Genomic DNA, 16,406 nt, shown 5'->3' with positions numbered 1-16,406 from the left:
CAAATAGTGATTGATTGAGGTAGAAGCGGAGTGGAGCAATATAATGACCAAGGAATAAAAGATAACTATGTTCGATAAAATATAAGAGACTTTGTAAAATTTCAATGTAAATTGGGCATTTAGTTGTGGGTGGAAATGCTATAATCTGAGGGGAAACAATCTGCTTCTTCGATTTCTCCGCCCTGAGAGATTTCAGAAATCCCAAATTCTTGTTTCGAGGTATGAAGTCGGTGTTCAGCGGATTTTCCCCATTTTGTTTTTGAGTGGCGATCTAGCGAATGACGGACGATCTTGGTTTTCTTATCCGGTTAATCTTTCGAACTCGATTTATTTTTTTGTTGTCGCTGTGGCTCGCATTTTTAGAGCAACAACTGATATATTCGTAGAGGAGTGGGATAAGATTCTTGATTGTGTCTGGGCCTGAAAGTGACTTCTGAGCTTTTGCAAATAGCTTGAGTGAACTCTGTTTGGATGCTTTCTGGGTTCTGAGTAATTGGAGAAGAAATTTTGGAGAACTTTCATATTGATCGTTTGAGATCTAGATAGGAGTTTTCGTAGTTTTTTCTTTTTATTTATTTATTTTTTTCATTTTCCATATGGAGGTTACTGATCAAACAGGCCCCATCAGCCACTCCTTTCCATTTTGAGATTCTACCTGTAAATTCTATGGGGAAAACCTTTTAGTTTCCTTATTAAATTTTCCCCCAAAACTCTTTCACTCGTCTGGAGAAGAACCGATGGCCGTGTCTTTCAGCCGTTTTTCATTGTGGTTTTGGAAGGGGAAGGAGAAAGAGTCTGTCGCAAATGGGGCGCCTTCAAATTCTTCCACCGAGGTTGGTACTGGTCTGAGAGAACCGGAGAGTCTCAAGTTGAAGAGGGTGGACTTGGGTTCATTTTCAAAGAAGGTCAAGAACCAGAAATGGCGAAGTAAGAAAGAAACAACAAGGATTGACTGGGAATACGATTTTCTGATTGTACCATCTGGCGGTGATGACATGCAAATGCCTGACTCTGCTGATGAGGCCGATTGGTCTATTGGTTGGTTGGAGCCTCACGGTCCTGGCTTTCAGAGTGATGATAGTTTTGCCGTTCTGGTCCCTTCCTATAGCAATCGTTGCAAAGAGGTGGTGGAGGGTTCAAACGTCGAGCTTTTGGCTGCCATAAAAAACCTTCAACATGAATTCTCACCTGGTAAGGCCTTTCTGTTTGTGGTCTGCATTATACTGTTATTTGACCCAATGCCTTGTGTCTGCCATTAGTTTATGAATTTTTCTACATGATTCTAAAGCCGATTTTGGAAGCGTAGAACATTCTTTGTGATCTTTATATGATTACTGTTGCAGCTGGGATATAAAGTATTGAATGGTTGTTAAGAGACACCATTCCTAAAATTTGGGAACACATTGATTGGGCATGTTTTGGAGCTGTTTTCAGTAATGTTGTTTGTTTTGTGTTTCAAGACAAAACTGACTTGTAAAGGTTAAGGTTGTGATTTCAAATGAACAACAACTTTAATTGGTTTAAAAGAGGCTACATGGTAGAACAGATACAAGAACAAATGAGTTAGAAACAACTTTTAATAACAGTCACATGCACTTGTTTTTCTTGAATCCTTGTATAAAAAAACAGCATGCTTCTCAAAAGAGTTACCAAACAATTCATAGATGTTACCAATTGTTGTGTTTTCTCCATAGTCCTGTGCATGCTGGAATCAAGAGGCGGTGGATGAATAGCCGCAAGCCTGCAATAAGTCATTGAATCTTTTCTCTGTAGGAAAAAAAACAAGTTTTTTTTTGTTATATATTGTAGTGGACTGGGCTCTATCTCATCTCTTGTGTGCATATCAGAAGTTACTGTTCCAAATTTCATGATTTGAAGGAAGCAACATCAGACAACATTTTGGACCAGCATCAGATTTTAGATTAAAATGAAAAATCATGGACCCAAGGAAACATGTGGTGGTGGCAGCTGGTCCACGTAGGGCGATAGATTTACACCCAAATTTCTCCTCTTTGATGTGCTGTTTGGTAACATTTTTTTCTTCTTCAGGAAGTTTCTATTGAAGTAGTAGTTTATGTTCTGTTAATCGTCTGTTCATATGTTATGGAATGAACTCGACATTCGTTTCTGGGTGCGTGTGTTTCTGAACCACGCTTTGTCTGGACTTTGTTTTAATGATCCAAGGAATGAGGTTTTAAAGTTGCAGAAAAATGAGTGGCGTTACAATTCCTTGCAACTATAGAGTCAGGAGTCCTCAGATGTAATAGCTTGATGATGACCAGTATGTTCCCAAGCTGATAAAGCTGAATCCTTTATCATCAAAATCCTTTTTCTTATTTCAAACTCCTAAATTAAGTAATAATGAAAGGGAAAGGGCAAAAGAGAGAAGCTTTTTTAAAATGTTTTTGGAGCTGACGAATACCTTCAACATCAAAGTTTGAATGCATCTCATCTTTTGCAGAGAGCAAGAAGTATATGGAACTGTGGCTTTCTTCTTCCCTGCAAATCTCGGAAACTTGACGTGCTTTTGGCGACGATGATGAAGGGCAGGTTCTCTGATTACCGCAAAGTTCATCGTCATCTTGAGCCGAAGTTTACAAATTAGACCAACTCAAGTCTTGTTTTGTGCATATCATGTAAACTTGGTAAGATATTTCGTTCCTATTTTGCATACATAATTTGATTGACAATCTGGAAATGGATGGAATGGAGATTTTCTTTCTTTTCTTCTTCCCTTTTTGTATACATTATAAGATAAACAATCCACATTCCAACTTCTACCATTTCATTTTTTCGTATTTCCTATAAATATTTATAAATGCAACATTATCCTTTTGTAACTCTCTGATTTATTTCTTAGTGGCTTGTTCATCATCACCTTCCAGCTCCTTATACTTTATAATTCAAATACAAAATAAAAAATTTGCATCTCCGATTGAAAATTAGAGAAACTCACGGCTTTGATCTGATTGTTTTTCACCTCATCAACGAAAACGCTCGAGCCGTCTATTTCCGAACAACCTAGAAATCCATCGATGCAATCCTTTCATCTCAGCGTTACATTCGCCTCATTTTCAAGGCATTGCAAGTCTGCAAACACGTGAGGGAGGTTTTCAAAATTGACTGTGAATTTCGATTGGAAAAAGATTCAATCACGGAGATTACTCGTTCTGGAAATGCTACCTGGAACTAATTTGGATTCGTCTGTTCCAGTAATGCAATGAGGAGGAGTGAAGATTCTGGCGAGTCTCGCCGACTCTTCCACCAGTTGAGAAATTTGTTTGTCTTGCTGTTTCGGACTCACAATCCAGTCAAATTAACGGAAGCACCAAACCTGACAGAGATCTTCTCCGTGATTAATCGAAATTTCGAGCTGGAATTACCTATATCTCAAGAGGTAATTTCTAGAGTAAGATGTGAATGAGAAGAACAAAAAGGAGCGAATGGAATTACCAAATTTCTAGCTCCGATGGACGACATTGATAAGGACGAGGCCGGTTTGACGTCACCGGACAAAACGAAAGGCTCTCGACTCACCGGAAGACGAGAGTCGGGGAGGGAGAGGACATTGGTGACGTTGAGACGACGCCTAATTGGGAGCTGTTTTTGTTTTGTTTGTTTTTTTTTCGATTCACTCAATAGATAATTTTCTTACAAAAACAAAATACGTCATTGTCTCTATCAATATCCAATCTTATTATTCTATTTAGGCAATCTTATTATTATATTTACTTTTGTAAGAAAGTAAGATTTCCAGACCTCAAAAGGCATCATATTCATCCAAAAACCGGTCCATCGCTGCAAGGCAACCACCCACCGATTGTTGAGTTTCAGTCTCCGCCATGTGTAACGGCCACCACCGATCTTTGTTCAGAGGTAGCATTTCTCCTAACCAGACCTCCGTACCGGAAAACGGCGACGCTTCCGTTGTGGACAATCTACGGGGTCGATTAGCGGAAACAGAGTCGCGGCTGGCTCAAGTTAGGGCTCGAGAGGCGGCGCTCAGCCGAATCTTGGAGGAAATGAAACGATTAGTTTCTGTGATGGAGATCCTCAAGAACTACCTGAAACGGCGGTACAGAGACCGCCAAGAATATGTGGTTCGTCTCCTCGCCCCTCTATCTAGAAAATAGAAATTCCTCTTCTTCATCGCTGTCTGTAATATTAGCGGTACCAATCAAAAACTCGTTTTGGTTACATGCTTCTTCGTTCTTCTTATTCACAAGTCTTGTTGACTATATTCTCCACCAAATCTACGGATTTATTTATTCGCTCTTGATTTCACTTGTGAATGGAATCGTGGAATTGATCCCATTAACTCATTGAATCGAAGGAAACTTTGAGAGAAGAGCGTTTTGTTGTTTCTTGATGCAATTAGTGGCAATTTTCTGTAGTCTAATCAGGCATATTGTAATTACTTCTGAGACTAACATTGGCTTCAAAGGAGATATGTATGGAGGATTGAATTTGTATGGGTACACGTTCTTGTTCTTCCAAAATAGAATTAGGGCTGATGGGTATGATAAATATTGAATGTAAGTGGTTTGAATTAACGAAACAAGGGAAGAGGTTGTAAGAATCGAGAAATTCGATAACTTCCCATAATATGCCTAACATTTCCCACCTCCAGAGTCCACACCATCTGCTTTCCTCTTCATCTCATCCATCGCTTCCATGCCTGTCCCCAGGATGTCCTACTCAATACCCCACCAGCTCCATCCAATTGTGACTTCGACCGCAAGATGAGGTGGCCATGAGAAATGGGCCGAGGTTGGGCCCGATGAATGAGGCCCAGGCCCGAGCATATACCTGAAGTTGTATTTTAAAATTGTTCTCAAAATGAACATTTAAATTATTTACAATCAATAATTTTAAAAAAATATAAATTCTGTATGGGTAGATTAATGAGTTATAATAAATAGATAAATATTTCATAAAATTTTAGACTAATACAATTAAGATTGATTATACTAGTAATAACTGATTATCCATAGGCCCATTTGGAGCCGAATACAAAATGGGACTTAATTCAGTCGGCCCAATGCCTCGCGAGCCGGGGCTGATTCAGGATCTACAGTTAAGGCCTTCTCAAAAGCCTGTCTGGCCTCATCTTTCATTTTCTTCCATTCGTAACATTGGCCCAACAAACAGAAGGCCTTCGTGTCATCTCCGCCCAAACTCACCGCCTGTAGCAAGTCTTCCACCGCCGAGTCGAGTCGTCGTTTCCGATTGACGGCGATTTTCAATTCGGCTCTCTTGACCAACGCCTTAGCGACCTCTTTTTCGGATAATGACTTCAAGCACGGTGGCGAAAGTGCGATGTCGAGAGATTTAAGTGCGGAGCTGTGGTGACCCATGTGATTTAAGGCTAGGGCTTTCAAGATGTGCGATGCCGGATCTCTAGGCGAAAGCGAGAGCGCCGTTTCGGCCTCGTTTACTGCCTTCTTCGCGTAGTCCATCGATTGAGATTGTTGAGAAATAGATCGTGCTCGAGCGAGTAGATGAGTTCCCTCGAGGAAGTGGCGGCTGGATTGGAGGATCGCTCTGTTCTTCAGGCGGACCTTGCCGAAAGCTCGCTTGGAAAGTTCTCGTACGGCTAACATCGTCGCTGCTGTGAGAATGAACAGGGCTACTTGTATCACGGCTTCCGGCGACATCATCTCTTCGGAGGCCTGAATCTGTGATTACCCGAGCTGAATCTGAAATCTGTAGGGATTTCGAACCCTGGAGAATTAAAAGTTCTTCTACAGAATAGAAAAATCCCTAAAAAGTCAATTTCCCAATAGCATTGCCCAAATAGTCCACGAGTCTAAGCATAGTTTATAAAGCAATAATCTAATAATGTATATATTATTTTAGCATATACGCGTTCTTTAAAGATTTTGTGCGGCCGTGACGCCGGGCTCGGACGGCTTCTACTTTTGCGTGACGTCCGTTTCTCTTTGTATGGCTCTTCTCGGCGATTTCAGCAAGACACAATGGGAATAATTTTTAAAGTTGACAGAAAATAGGCGAATAGAAGCTAAATTTGCTAAGAAAAATTAATTAATCATAAACTAATAGTAGAAACTAATTTTAACATTCCTTAAGATATAGTAATATGGAGACTATAGTTAGACATTTGAAAGTAATGGGCTAAAATAGAAAGAGTGTAAAGGAACCACAATTATTTAAACTGGGTGTACAAGAGAGGGAAAAGGAGGGTAAACTCTTACTCTTGGCTTGGAACTACCAAGGTTTAAAACTAAAAACCCATATAGCCTATTTGAGAATCAATGCATGTAGACCAATATAGTCCAAGAAGCAATGGCTGCTGAGAAACTTTTAGATCTAGAAAACAGCGCGAAATCAAGTTAATGGCCTTGAACGAACTTCTTCTCCAAGAGAAAAATGGTTAGTAATTTGTTGATAGGGGGAAAACTGGGAATTTGGCTATCCTAGGTACTAGTGTTCGTATTTCTTGGATGTAGGCAGTGTCAATGATGCTCCTTGGTCTTGAGATTCATCTGCTGAAACTATTGGCCCTTGTGAATACATTCTCTCAGATAAAGCAGGCGTGGGAATACATAACCATTCCGATTTTGGTGGCATGCCTGCATTTCTATAACCTAATGGAGGTATATACATTCGTTCTGAAGTGGATGTTAAAGAAGAAGCTGAAGCCATATTACCGTCCCTCTCAGACAAGCTAGACAAGTACATTCTATCTGATTGCAAAGCAGCGTCGGTTTGAGAGTCCAAGCTGATGTGATCTTTTCCATTAGAAGAAGAAAATAAGGGCGTATCAGTTCTCCGCAATGTTTGACTCATACTGTCGTTCAGATGGGAAGTTGCCAGCATGTATACTCTTTCTGATGATTGGCACATGCTGTCGATTCTTCGAGATGGAACTGTACTATCACTTCCATGGGTAATCAGACAATTACTGTCATGAGATGTAGGCACGTAGAACCCCTCTGCTGCTAAAACCAAAGCAGGAGGAGTAGTTCGAGATGCCTGCCCTTTGATCCTCTCAGAACTGGATGGAATGGAATCGGCCCTCAGGGATTCGCTCCAATGACATTTCTGAGATATGTGCATTCTCTCAGATGATCGGGATGTTGACACTGACATAGCTTGGCCAGGCAATTCTCTATCCCCTGTTAAAAGCATAGCAGGAGACAAATCTTGGTTGGATATGTCCCCCTCTGATGACAAGGTAGAAATCAGGGACAGTCCCTGACCGTGCAAGTCCCTATCAGGAGACGGCGGAGAGGAGGTGGCTCTTTCATTGGCTAAATCTGTCTGAGATAGTCGAGGGTCTGGCAGCAATACAGCATCGCTAGGTGAATCCCTCTCAGATGTGGAAGACAACGGGGGTAAACTTCGGTGCCGCCCACCAGGTGAATCTTTCTCAGATGTTGAAACTAACGTGGAAGGTACAGTACGGGGTCTCAAATGGCTCTCAGATGGTGAAGACGCCGTCATTGAGACTCCAATGCCTGCTGAGTTCTTCCACTGTTGAGCCACTCTTTTCAATTTGGTGTAAAATTCCAGGCCTGCCTTATCTTCAAATTAAAATTAAGACAGTGAGAGGAGAAAGTGATGGACAAAAGAAATGAAGGATAATATTGCAAGGCAGAAAGGAGGAATCAAAGAGATGGAAAATTTGAACTGAAAAAGAAAACTTGATCAACAGCAGAAGATGGCTTCAAACCATTAAAGGAAGATGGCAATGGAACTGTAACAGCAACATTGATACCAACCTGAAATGGATTTAGAAGGGAAAACAAATATGAAATTATATTTAGGAGAAAGAAACCGACATTAACATTATAAAATATGCTAGGTATATGGTTATGATGTGAAAAACTAGTTCAGCTGTAAACCAGCTTAGAGCTTCCATGAAAATGCTCGAAGTCCAAAGGTTTCACTCAACACGCTATAATTAACATGTCGGAGCAAAACATAAATAATTCAAGCGATCTACATGGGCGTCCATCAACCGAAATCTAAATGGATAGAAATTTGTATCACCAATAAATGATCACTAACCATTCCCACTTCCACTTCACTCTGAAATTTCCTCGCATAAATGCCAGAAGTTGTGAATATGGAAGCTCCATTTCGGTTCCTGAAGAAAATTGAGTAGTTTAAACGTATATCCGGGAAGCCATGACAAAGGAGGAATTTTGCACGTGCAACACCTTATCATCAAAAAAGAGTCAACAAAAAAGGGCCTACAAATTTACTTCTTCAAGGAAAGCAGCTTCAAGAAGCTACAACCAACATCAAGATTCAAACGAAAGTACTACAAATTTAAAATAGAAAAAGTTAAAATTCAATGGCGATTAAGGAATACCAGAGGTAAAATGGGTTATGGAATGCAGCACCTCAATGACTATAAAATGGTTAAGTATGCCATCTAAATACCACCTCAGTTTAGTAGAGTTAAAAGAAGTACTTGTTTCTGTTTACAATGGATATAGCCTCCTCTAGGTTGTCAGCCTGCCGGTAAAACCAAAAGAAAACAATAAGCAGCCTGATGAAGACAACGTGTAATTTTACCAATGGGATGAAAAACTGGGTAGTACCTGCATACAAAGGAGAACTGGTCCAAGAAATTCTTCCTGACGACACAAAATATTGCTGTTAAAATTAATGTACCAGAATGCTGTCAAAATAATGAAAACATATTAACTTCAAGCCTCTTATGCTAAGAGATTTAGATATCAATTACATCCCTTTAGAATACTTCCAACAGAAAGAGAAAAGAATACCTTGTAGCACTCCATGTCCGTTGTTACATCAGATAAAATGGTTGGACCAACAAAATTTCCATTTTCATATCCTGGGACCTACAAAGTATTGCAAAAATCTTATCAACACCAGGAAGTTCTAAAATTCGTCAAATGTAAGGTAGTAGAATTTATTTAACAAACTCATAATAATAACAAGTTTGTACCACAATATCTCTACCGTCAAGCAGAAGTCTAGCACCATCTTCAATGCCACTTTGAACTAATCTACAAAAACGATCTTTCACCTGTGGATTTTTTTTCCAAGGATAATTAATTTAATAGTTGAAACGATAGTGCATCTACATAAAGACATGATGTCCCACCACCAGAAGTACAGACAGTTGAATACGATGGACTACCAGCATCAATGGCAAAGTTTCAGATCCAAATAAAAGTTAGAATTTAGTCTTTGCCGAAATTATCAAAGAAATAGAGACGCAAAAAAAAAAAAAAAAAAAAAAAAAAAAAAAAAAAAAAAAAAAAAAAAAAAAAAAAAAATCTCCTACATGTGCAAACCATAGGTACCGTAACCAAAGGAAAACTAAGAGGTTTTTCTGAACACATACCTCTTTGGTAATTACAGGACCAAGGTCAGCATTGGGATCTGTCCCCACATTCACTTTAAGTGCTTTGGCACATTCCACAAGTTTTTTTTCCCTGGAAAATCATCGTAGAATACCAATAACTAGAAAGCTCATATGCTAATAGATTTAAAGACTAAGGACCGTAACTGAAAAGAACATTCATAAGTTATCGAGGAACAATACTTGACAAGCTATTGGTCAACATGCCATCGGTAAGTAGAAGCAGACCGTCCAATTTTTATAATTTTCACAATACCAAAGTTACTGTTAATTTGTTGTTTTCTGAAGTTCAGTGAAAATCCAATTTACAAATAGAAAGAAGGAAGAAGTCCAAATGCAGTTGGGAATTAAAAAGCATATGCTGCATATTTGACACTTGTAGAAATGTTGTGAGGCACAACAGTTAACAAAAGTGGTTAAGCTTCATAATGCACATACTGTGGAGTAAACGGATCCCTGCACCAGCAAAACACTTAGGTGTCACGTGGCTGTCTAAGATAGCTTTTTATGACTACGGTAATGATTTTTGAAAGCTAATCTTCTTAAGACATACTCTCACTCATAGGAAACCAATCTGGCTAAGCTTGCAACCACAAATTCATACTCTGATTCTTATAAAATACATCTTTTCCCAAGGATCTTGAACTTGAAAATTAAGATTAAAAAAAGTCCGGAATAGTTCATAGCAAGAGATTAGGTAGATACCAGAACAAGAAGCTCAAGACCAAATCTCAACAAACTGGGTACTACAAGGATAGGCAAATAGAAAAGTGTCCATAAGACGATGAATTTTGAATTCTAATTGTCCAGAGATGATGAACTCAATCAAGAAGACAAATTCCAGAAGGAAAGAAAAGGAGGATAAAATAAGGATTGCGATGAACAAAAGAGTCATTATACCATAGAATTGAACTCCCAACGGAGACAACAATGTTGATAGCCATACATGTCTGTCCAGAAGTACCGAATCCAGCATCAACCAGAGCATTTAAAGTAGCCTCCATGTTAGCATCAGGCATAATAATTGCATGGCTCTTGCCTCCTAAGTGAGACTAAGCAATCAACATAAATATCAGCCAAATTATTCAATAACCCCCATTGTAAAACCTTTACCAAAAGAAACATATCAGTAGATGAACAAATAGGATTCACCTGAACTTGCTTTCCCGTAGCAGCGGCCCTAGCATATATGTTCTTTCCAGCCTTTAAATAAAATAAACAGTAAAGTAAAAAGAGAAGAAAATAAAAATTCAGAATAGTCGACCAAAACATACTAAACTTGCAAGAAAGTTTTCTTTTCAATCATTGACAAGAATGAAATATATGTGCGAAGTGTTTCAATCATAAAGAAAAGTAGTCATAAAATTTGAACATAAAGGAAATTACATGAGAAGTATTCATAAAACTAAAGAACAGCTAATTAAAGAAATTTATATGTGCTCTTACCAATACTTATTATGGCCCCGTCAAATATATCTAATTGCATTTTGTCATTAGGCATTTCATGTCTATTAATAAAGAGAAGCACTTACAGAACATGAACTGGCAAAAGATATGGCTTTTATGTCCCCATCGTCACATATATAGTTTATGATCTCCTGACCAGAGAATTAAAAACAAAAAATGGGGATAACATGAATCAGAAAGAACCGACTATGAAGTAATACATGAATGAAAAGAGTAAAATCATACATGAATGAAAAGAGTAAAATCATACAAGAAATAAAAAGAGTAAAAAACTCCATACAACAGAAGGTGGGAAAGTTAACATTGTTTGAAATAATAACATAACATGTTTGTTATTTGCGTAATTAACTACAAATAATAGAAAATTAACTCAGGAAGTATGCCAACTAGACGCCAATCAAAAAGAAACAATAGCTCCCTATTGAACCATCTTACATGGGTTCCATGAACAATATTTAGAACACCATCAGGCAAGCCAGCCTCCACTGCTAATGCAGCTAGCAACATTGAAGCCCCTGAAATGGATAATATTACAGACTGCTAAAGACTGTGATGTGCAGGATATAAATAAAAAGCATTTGTCGCTAGATTCATACATTATAAAATGACAAGAAACACAATGCTAAAAAACCTTTGGATTTATGTTGACCGTAGAAATGCCAAAAGAATTAGACCAAAATAAGTTTACATATATTTTATAACATACAATCGAGGAATGGTATCTACATGAAGAGTGCCAAGTTTCATTACTATCACAGCGAACCCCCCACATGAATACTTTTGTTGCTAGCGAAATTAAAAAAAAAAAAAAAACATTTCCAATTCCCAGATGGTAAATCACATAAGATAGCATGCCACTTATTCTGCCTAAAACCAACGGTTATGATAACTACCACGTAACCATACCATGGATGTGAGGGATGCAGTCAAGTCCACATACACATGAAAATGCACTCCATACTAAACATTTAGGGACATCTAGGAGTATAATTACAACATATAAAAGATTAAGATACAAAACCTAGGTATGCTGGATGTGCATATTATAATTATAAACAATCTGAGCTATCCTAACCAACTCCAAAATCTAAGAACCCAACATTATTTATCAACACTTATGCCAGCTTATGTAGAATCGACTTAACAATAATAACATTTATACTGCTTTTCAATAAACTGACTCGATTTGGCAATTGACCAACTGGATGTGAATGGCAGCAAAAATTAATAGGAAAAAAACGAATTCATTTCTGCTGCAAATGTGGGAACTTCATAGACCAAGTGCACTATAACGAGAAAGAGATAGGTTCTGATACATACCCGGGTATGTTTCACATGGCTTAAGAACAAATGTATTGCCACATGTAACTGCAACCGGAAACATCTGCGTTGCAAGGATAACATTCTTAGCACTCAGCATTCCAAATTATTTTATAAATTTGTAAAGCAAAGATTCTCAAGTACATGAAAGAACTTGATAGAACATAAAACTTAGATTAAATTACAAGGTTGATCTCTATACTTTTCGAGTTGGTCTCCAAACTTGAGAATTCTACTAGACGCTTTTTATTATTATTATTATTTCAAAGACTCATAAAAAACAAAATTGAATGTTTAGAGACCTACTAGATAATTTTTTAAAGTAGAGGGGTCTATGTTAGACACAACCCTAAAAGTTCCAAAGTCAAACTTGTAATAACCTAAAACTTTAAAAATATAATCTATAATATACAAATGATGCTATAGGAGAAAAAACTCAATAGGGTCATTTCATTCTCATTTTCATACCAATGTCTGTATTTCCCTTATTTGAATCAAAAATAATTTTAGACACATGAAAATTTTAAAATATAAGATTAAAGATTTCAAATCATGTCCAAGAATTATCTTTTGATTCACAAACCTCACTTAATTGTCTCATTAACATAATTTCATTGAAGTATTACTTAGTAAGAAAAAAAATTATCATATTTATTAGTATTTTAAAAATAGCATTGTTTTTCTTTCATCAGTTACACTTTCATTATGCTTGCATTATTTTTCCCATATCTCTAAGAGTGGCTTTCTTGTGAATGTTAGTCTCATGCACCTAAATTTCCATTATTTCTTTAGTTTAAAAGGTTTTATGTACATTTCCACCAAAACTTCTTGAATAATAAATTTAACGTTTTCTTTTTATATATAAATTAGTTGTGTTCTTTTATACATAGGATTGAAGGCTCCCCTCCTTACATTCAGCTCATCTCCCTCCTCCAATGTTTAAAGAGACTCCAACCACCCCAAGAGACACTAAAGGTTTTAAGTTTTAAGGTTTTCATATTTTCAAAATAAGAGCATGAAGCCAGGATCTTGGAGGGTAACTCTAAACGTCCCAAGCCCTAACCACTAGGGCACTCCTCGGGCGGTGGGAGTAACTTAGTTATGTTGATTAATATGTAGTTATAAAGTATGACATGTAGGAGGTGGGTATAAAAAGAAAACAAATGCATACATGAATATATAAGCCGAGCATTTTCTTCTAGAATCTATTTGTAGTTCAAGATTCAAAGATAGTAGCTCAAATTTGTCACAAAAGGAAATGGGTTAAGGTTATTAATTATGAAAACAGATCGTTCTAATGTATTTATACAGATACTGCATAATACATTTATATCAGGTAAAAATATTGAATAAAGAAGGGAGGTGGGAAAAGGAATGAATGTCAATAGAATCAAAGAGAAAGCACAGGGGCATACCCATAAGGAAACTGTTGCTGGATGGTTAAAAGAGCAGATCCCAGCACAAACACCTATTGGATCTCGGATGCAATACGAGTCAATTCCATCAGATGCATTAGGGACGAACTCCCCCATTTGCATAGTGGCCAATCCACAAACATGTTTAACCACCTCTTCAGGAAAAACAGAATGCAAATGAGTGCAATCTTTTCATATGTGATCGCGTGATGTGATGATGCACAAAGATAAAATAAGTGAATATACCAACCTAAACCACAGATGATATCATTTTGAGCATCCTTTAATGTTTTTCCCTGTTCTGTGACAATATTTGTCACAAGCTTATCCTAATAACAAGAATTCTTGCCATATCAAAAAATCAAGGTTTATATGTTTCAAATGATTCTGAAAAGGAAATGACGAATACTAACCATGTCTCTGAGGATGAGCTCCTGGAACTTAAACATAACACATTGACGAGTAGAAATCGGTGTGTTTTTCCATGAGGGAAAGGCTTGTTTGGCTGCATTAACTGCGGCCTTAAACTCTTCATAGGTTGTTAAAGGAACATGAGAAACAACTTCTTGTGTTGCCTAACCCAAAAGTAGAGGGCACACCATGATTGACATGTAAACCCCCATCTATGAACAAATAAGTTGTCTGAAATATAGAGCTTACTGGATTGATAACATCAACCACTGGACAGTTGTGCGAATCTAAGAACTCCCCTCCAATTAAATTAGGAACCATCTACAATTCAAACAATTACTCATCACCTGAGTCAGTCAAATATGTGTATATATTGAAACAAATAAAATAGTAGTATAGGACCTTACCAGCTGATGCGTTTGCTTGACCGTATCCCCAATAACAGTATGACTACTATTTGCATGAAGTGAAATATTAGGTCTCCATGACTTGAAATTCTTTTCTGAAAAATAAAAATTAGGATTGCTTAAGAGACTTGAGTTTCAGAAAAGAAGTTATGCTCCATATTACAAAAGTATTGAAAGTTAACGTTCTCATTTATCATATCTAATTGTTGAACCAAAAATGGATGTACAGTAGTATGAATAATCATGATAAGAATAAAGAAATTCAAGATCTTATGCCACCTAATAAACTAAAATTGCTCCACCGACTTGAAATTAGGATGAGATGCACCTGAGGAAAAGAAAAACCAAAACCAACCATGTGGCCAGAATAGAAAAACATTAGGATTCAGTTTTGATGCGACCTCCATCAAGAGCCTATGGCAACACATATCCCGTCTTTTTTTTTCTTTTTCTTTTTTTTTTTCTTTTTCTTTTTTTTTTTTCTTGTCTCCCACATTGGTAAGCAATGATTCTTTTCCCAGAAAAGTTAGATACAAGTTATAACCTGATAGATTTCCTTGTCGAATTTTGGCTTTGAGGTTGTACAAATGCCTTGGTGTTGACTGCAAATCTGGATTATGTTGTTTGAGAGCTTTAAGCACTTGGCGTGGTTTTATACCAGCTTCAGTCATCAGTTTTATTTGCCTTACTTCATCCTCAGTAAAACGGCGACTGTAAGGATGCTCTGACATGTCTTTTAAGGGCTCGTGGTTATGGTCCCCATTTTTAATGGTAAGCATCCAGGCATCATCTTCCTTCTTGCCAATTGCTTCAAATGGGCAATTTATCAAGCGTGAGCTAGCTTTCCTTTTGCGCCGACTCTCGTCAATCTTACGCCTGTTACGGTACAGACCTCCTCTATCACAACCAAGGATGACCCTTCTATCTTTCCTAGACTTCTTAATTGTTACCACATATCCCTGATCAGCACCAAAGTCACGAACATATTTAATGAGATCTTCACGATCATCAAATCTTCCCGGTTGAGGAGGAAGCATCTTCTTGTGTGCAACCAATCCTGTTTGACTTTGAGTACCCATCTTACATATAGTAACAATTCAATCTGATGGGAATACAGAACAATAAAAAATACAATGGCTAGGAATGAGAAATGTGAAACTTTTAATCATTAATGATTTACAAGAGAGCAAAATAAAAACTAAAAACAATGGAATCGGACCTAACTTCTAGACTACACTGCAAACAACCATAAATAATAACCATGAATAATCCCGTAAGAAATTACCAGAACACAGCTTAAAAGGGAAGAATTTTGCATAACAAATTACCAGACAATATTTCCACCAATTTCATTCAGCAACCTAAGCTAATACTTGGAATTTTAATCCACCTAGCACCTCGTGAAATAGTTCGTAAGAGCTACAAGACGAGTTGAGCTTCACCTTAGAAGACAACGAAGCTCATTTGTGCACCCTTACTAGCAATTCCAAAGAAAAATAAGCATCTTAGAATTAGAACAAAACAAATAAGAAACTTCACAACGACGGTTCCACTCGGTTTGCGCAAAAAAAAAAAAAAAAAGAAAGAAAGAAAGAGACGATCCAAGTTTTAAGGATGCAAGAGGATATAGATCCGTCGGACTAGCACTACTTTCAGTGAAGCAATTAGTATAATTTCATGATCACCAAAAGAAAAAAGACCACAAATTAGAAATCTAGTAGAGGAGCAAGAGAACTACCTCATGAGGGGGGAGAAAAGTTGAAGTGAAATTTTGACTGGCGGGCTGGAAACTGAAAAAAGATCGGGAACACTCCCCGTTTTTTTTTTTTTAAACAATCTTGGACGCCCTTGCACCGGAGTTCAGGGACGGGAACCAGTTGCACGCGATTGATTAGGTCGCGTGTGAGAAATAAATCGAGATCAACCACTGTGGAGCTTGATGATTGACCAGTGTCTTTCACGCGCTCAGTTGAAAGTGGACGATTGGATACTTTAGATCCTAAGGCCTTCTTCGGTGTGGGT

At 37.6% G+C, this 16,406-nt stretch overlaps 4 protein-coding genes and 1 long non-coding RNA gene across 15 annotated transcripts; 2 read left to right on the top strand and 3 right to left on the bottom strand.

Moving 5' to 3' along the window:
- Positions 1 to 58: 58 nt before the first annotated feature.
- LOC111478669 lies at positions 59 to 4,284 on the top strand. Of its 6 annotated transcripts, none has more exons than XR_002717533.1 (3): positions 60 to 1,191; positions 1,879 to 2,027; positions 2,462 to 2,729. XR_002717533.1 is itself a non-coding variant. In XM_023123060.1 (2 exons), the coding sequence occupies exons 1-2, from the start codon at positions 738 to 740 to the stop codon at positions 1,727 to 1,729; spliced, it is 489 nt and encodes a 162-aa protein (XP_022978828.1). In that variant the 5' UTR covers positions 59 to 737; the 3' UTR covers positions 1,730 to 1,841. The 6 variants fall into 6 exon arrangements, 2 of the variants coding, with proteins under 2 accessions (XP_022978828.1, XP_022978826.1); XR_002717534.1 differs by having other exon boundaries at positions 1,848 to 2,027; XR_002717532.1 differs by lacking the exon at positions 1,879 to 2,027 and adding an exon at positions 3,147 to 4,284 and having other exon boundaries at positions 63 to 1,191; positions 2,462 to 2,645.
- LOC111478671 lies at positions 2,719 to 3,541 on the bottom strand. Its single transcript, XR_002717535.1, has 3 exons — positions 3,454 to 3,541; positions 3,184 to 3,334; positions 2,719 to 3,090 (listed from the first exon to the last, which is right to left on the bottom strand). It is a non-coding gene; the product is annotated as an uncharacterized LOC111478671 (long non-coding RNA).
- On the top strand, positions 3,581 to 4,280 carry LOC111478670 (protein SKIP34). The gene has a single exon (XM_023123061.1). The coding sequence runs from the start codon at positions 3,843 to 3,845 to the stop codon at positions 4,131 to 4,133; it is 291 nt and encodes a 96-aa protein (XP_022978829.1). The 5' UTR covers positions 3,581 to 3,842; the 3' UTR covers positions 4,134 to 4,280.
- Positions 4,285 to 4,958: 674 nt separating the features above from the next.
- LOC111478668 lies at positions 4,959 to 5,836 on the bottom strand. Its single transcript, XM_023123057.1, has one exon. The coding sequence runs from the start codon at positions 5,658 to 5,660 to the stop codon at positions 5,025 to 5,027; it is 636 nt and encodes a 211-aa protein (XP_022978825.1). The 5' UTR covers positions 5,661 to 5,836; the 3' UTR covers positions 4,959 to 5,024.
- Positions 5,837 to 6,060: 224 nt separating this feature from the next.
- LOC111478665 lies at positions 6,061 to 16,230 on the bottom strand. 6 transcript variants are annotated; one of them, XM_023123046.1, is made up of 21 exons: positions 16,123 to 16,226; positions 15,713 to 15,861; positions 14,929 to 15,486; positions 14,385 to 14,479; positions 14,227 to 14,298; positions 13,980 to 14,141; positions 13,817 to 13,895; positions 13,567 to 13,721; positions 12,152 to 12,215; positions 11,267 to 11,346; positions 10,897 to 10,962; positions 10,517 to 10,567; positions 10,265 to 10,416; positions 9,347 to 9,437; positions 8,945 to 9,025; positions 8,760 to 8,837; positions 8,574 to 8,609; positions 8,444 to 8,487; positions 8,035 to 8,113; positions 7,697 to 7,745; positions 6,061 to 7,547 (listed from the first exon to the last, which is right to left on the bottom strand). In XM_023123046.1, the coding sequence occupies exons 3-21, from the start codon at positions 15,461 to 15,463 to the stop codon at positions 6,445 to 6,447; spliced, it is 3,072 nt and encodes a 1,023-aa protein (XP_022978814.1). In that variant the 5' UTR covers positions 15,464 to 15,486; positions 15,713 to 15,861; positions 16,123 to 16,226; the 3' UTR covers positions 6,061 to 6,444. The 6 variants fall into 6 exon arrangements, with proteins under 6 accessions (XP_022978814.1, XP_022978820.1, XP_022978818.1 ...); XM_023123052.1 differs by having other exon boundaries at positions 6,061 to 7,538; XM_023123050.1 differs by having other exon boundaries at positions 14,227 to 14,295.
- Positions 16,231 to 16,406: the final 176 nt, after the last annotated feature.

The sequence above is a fragment of the Cucurbita maxima genome, unplaced genomic scaffold, assembly GCF_002738345.1.
Source record: "Cucurbita maxima cultivar Rimu unplaced genomic scaffold, Cmax_1.0 Cma_Scf00004, whole genome shotgun sequence".
NCBI classification, from domain to species: domain Eukaryota; kingdom Viridiplantae; phylum Streptophyta; class Magnoliopsida; order Cucurbitales; family Cucurbitaceae; genus Cucurbita; species Cucurbita maxima.
This window is presented reverse-complemented; position numbering and strand designations above follow the sequence as displayed.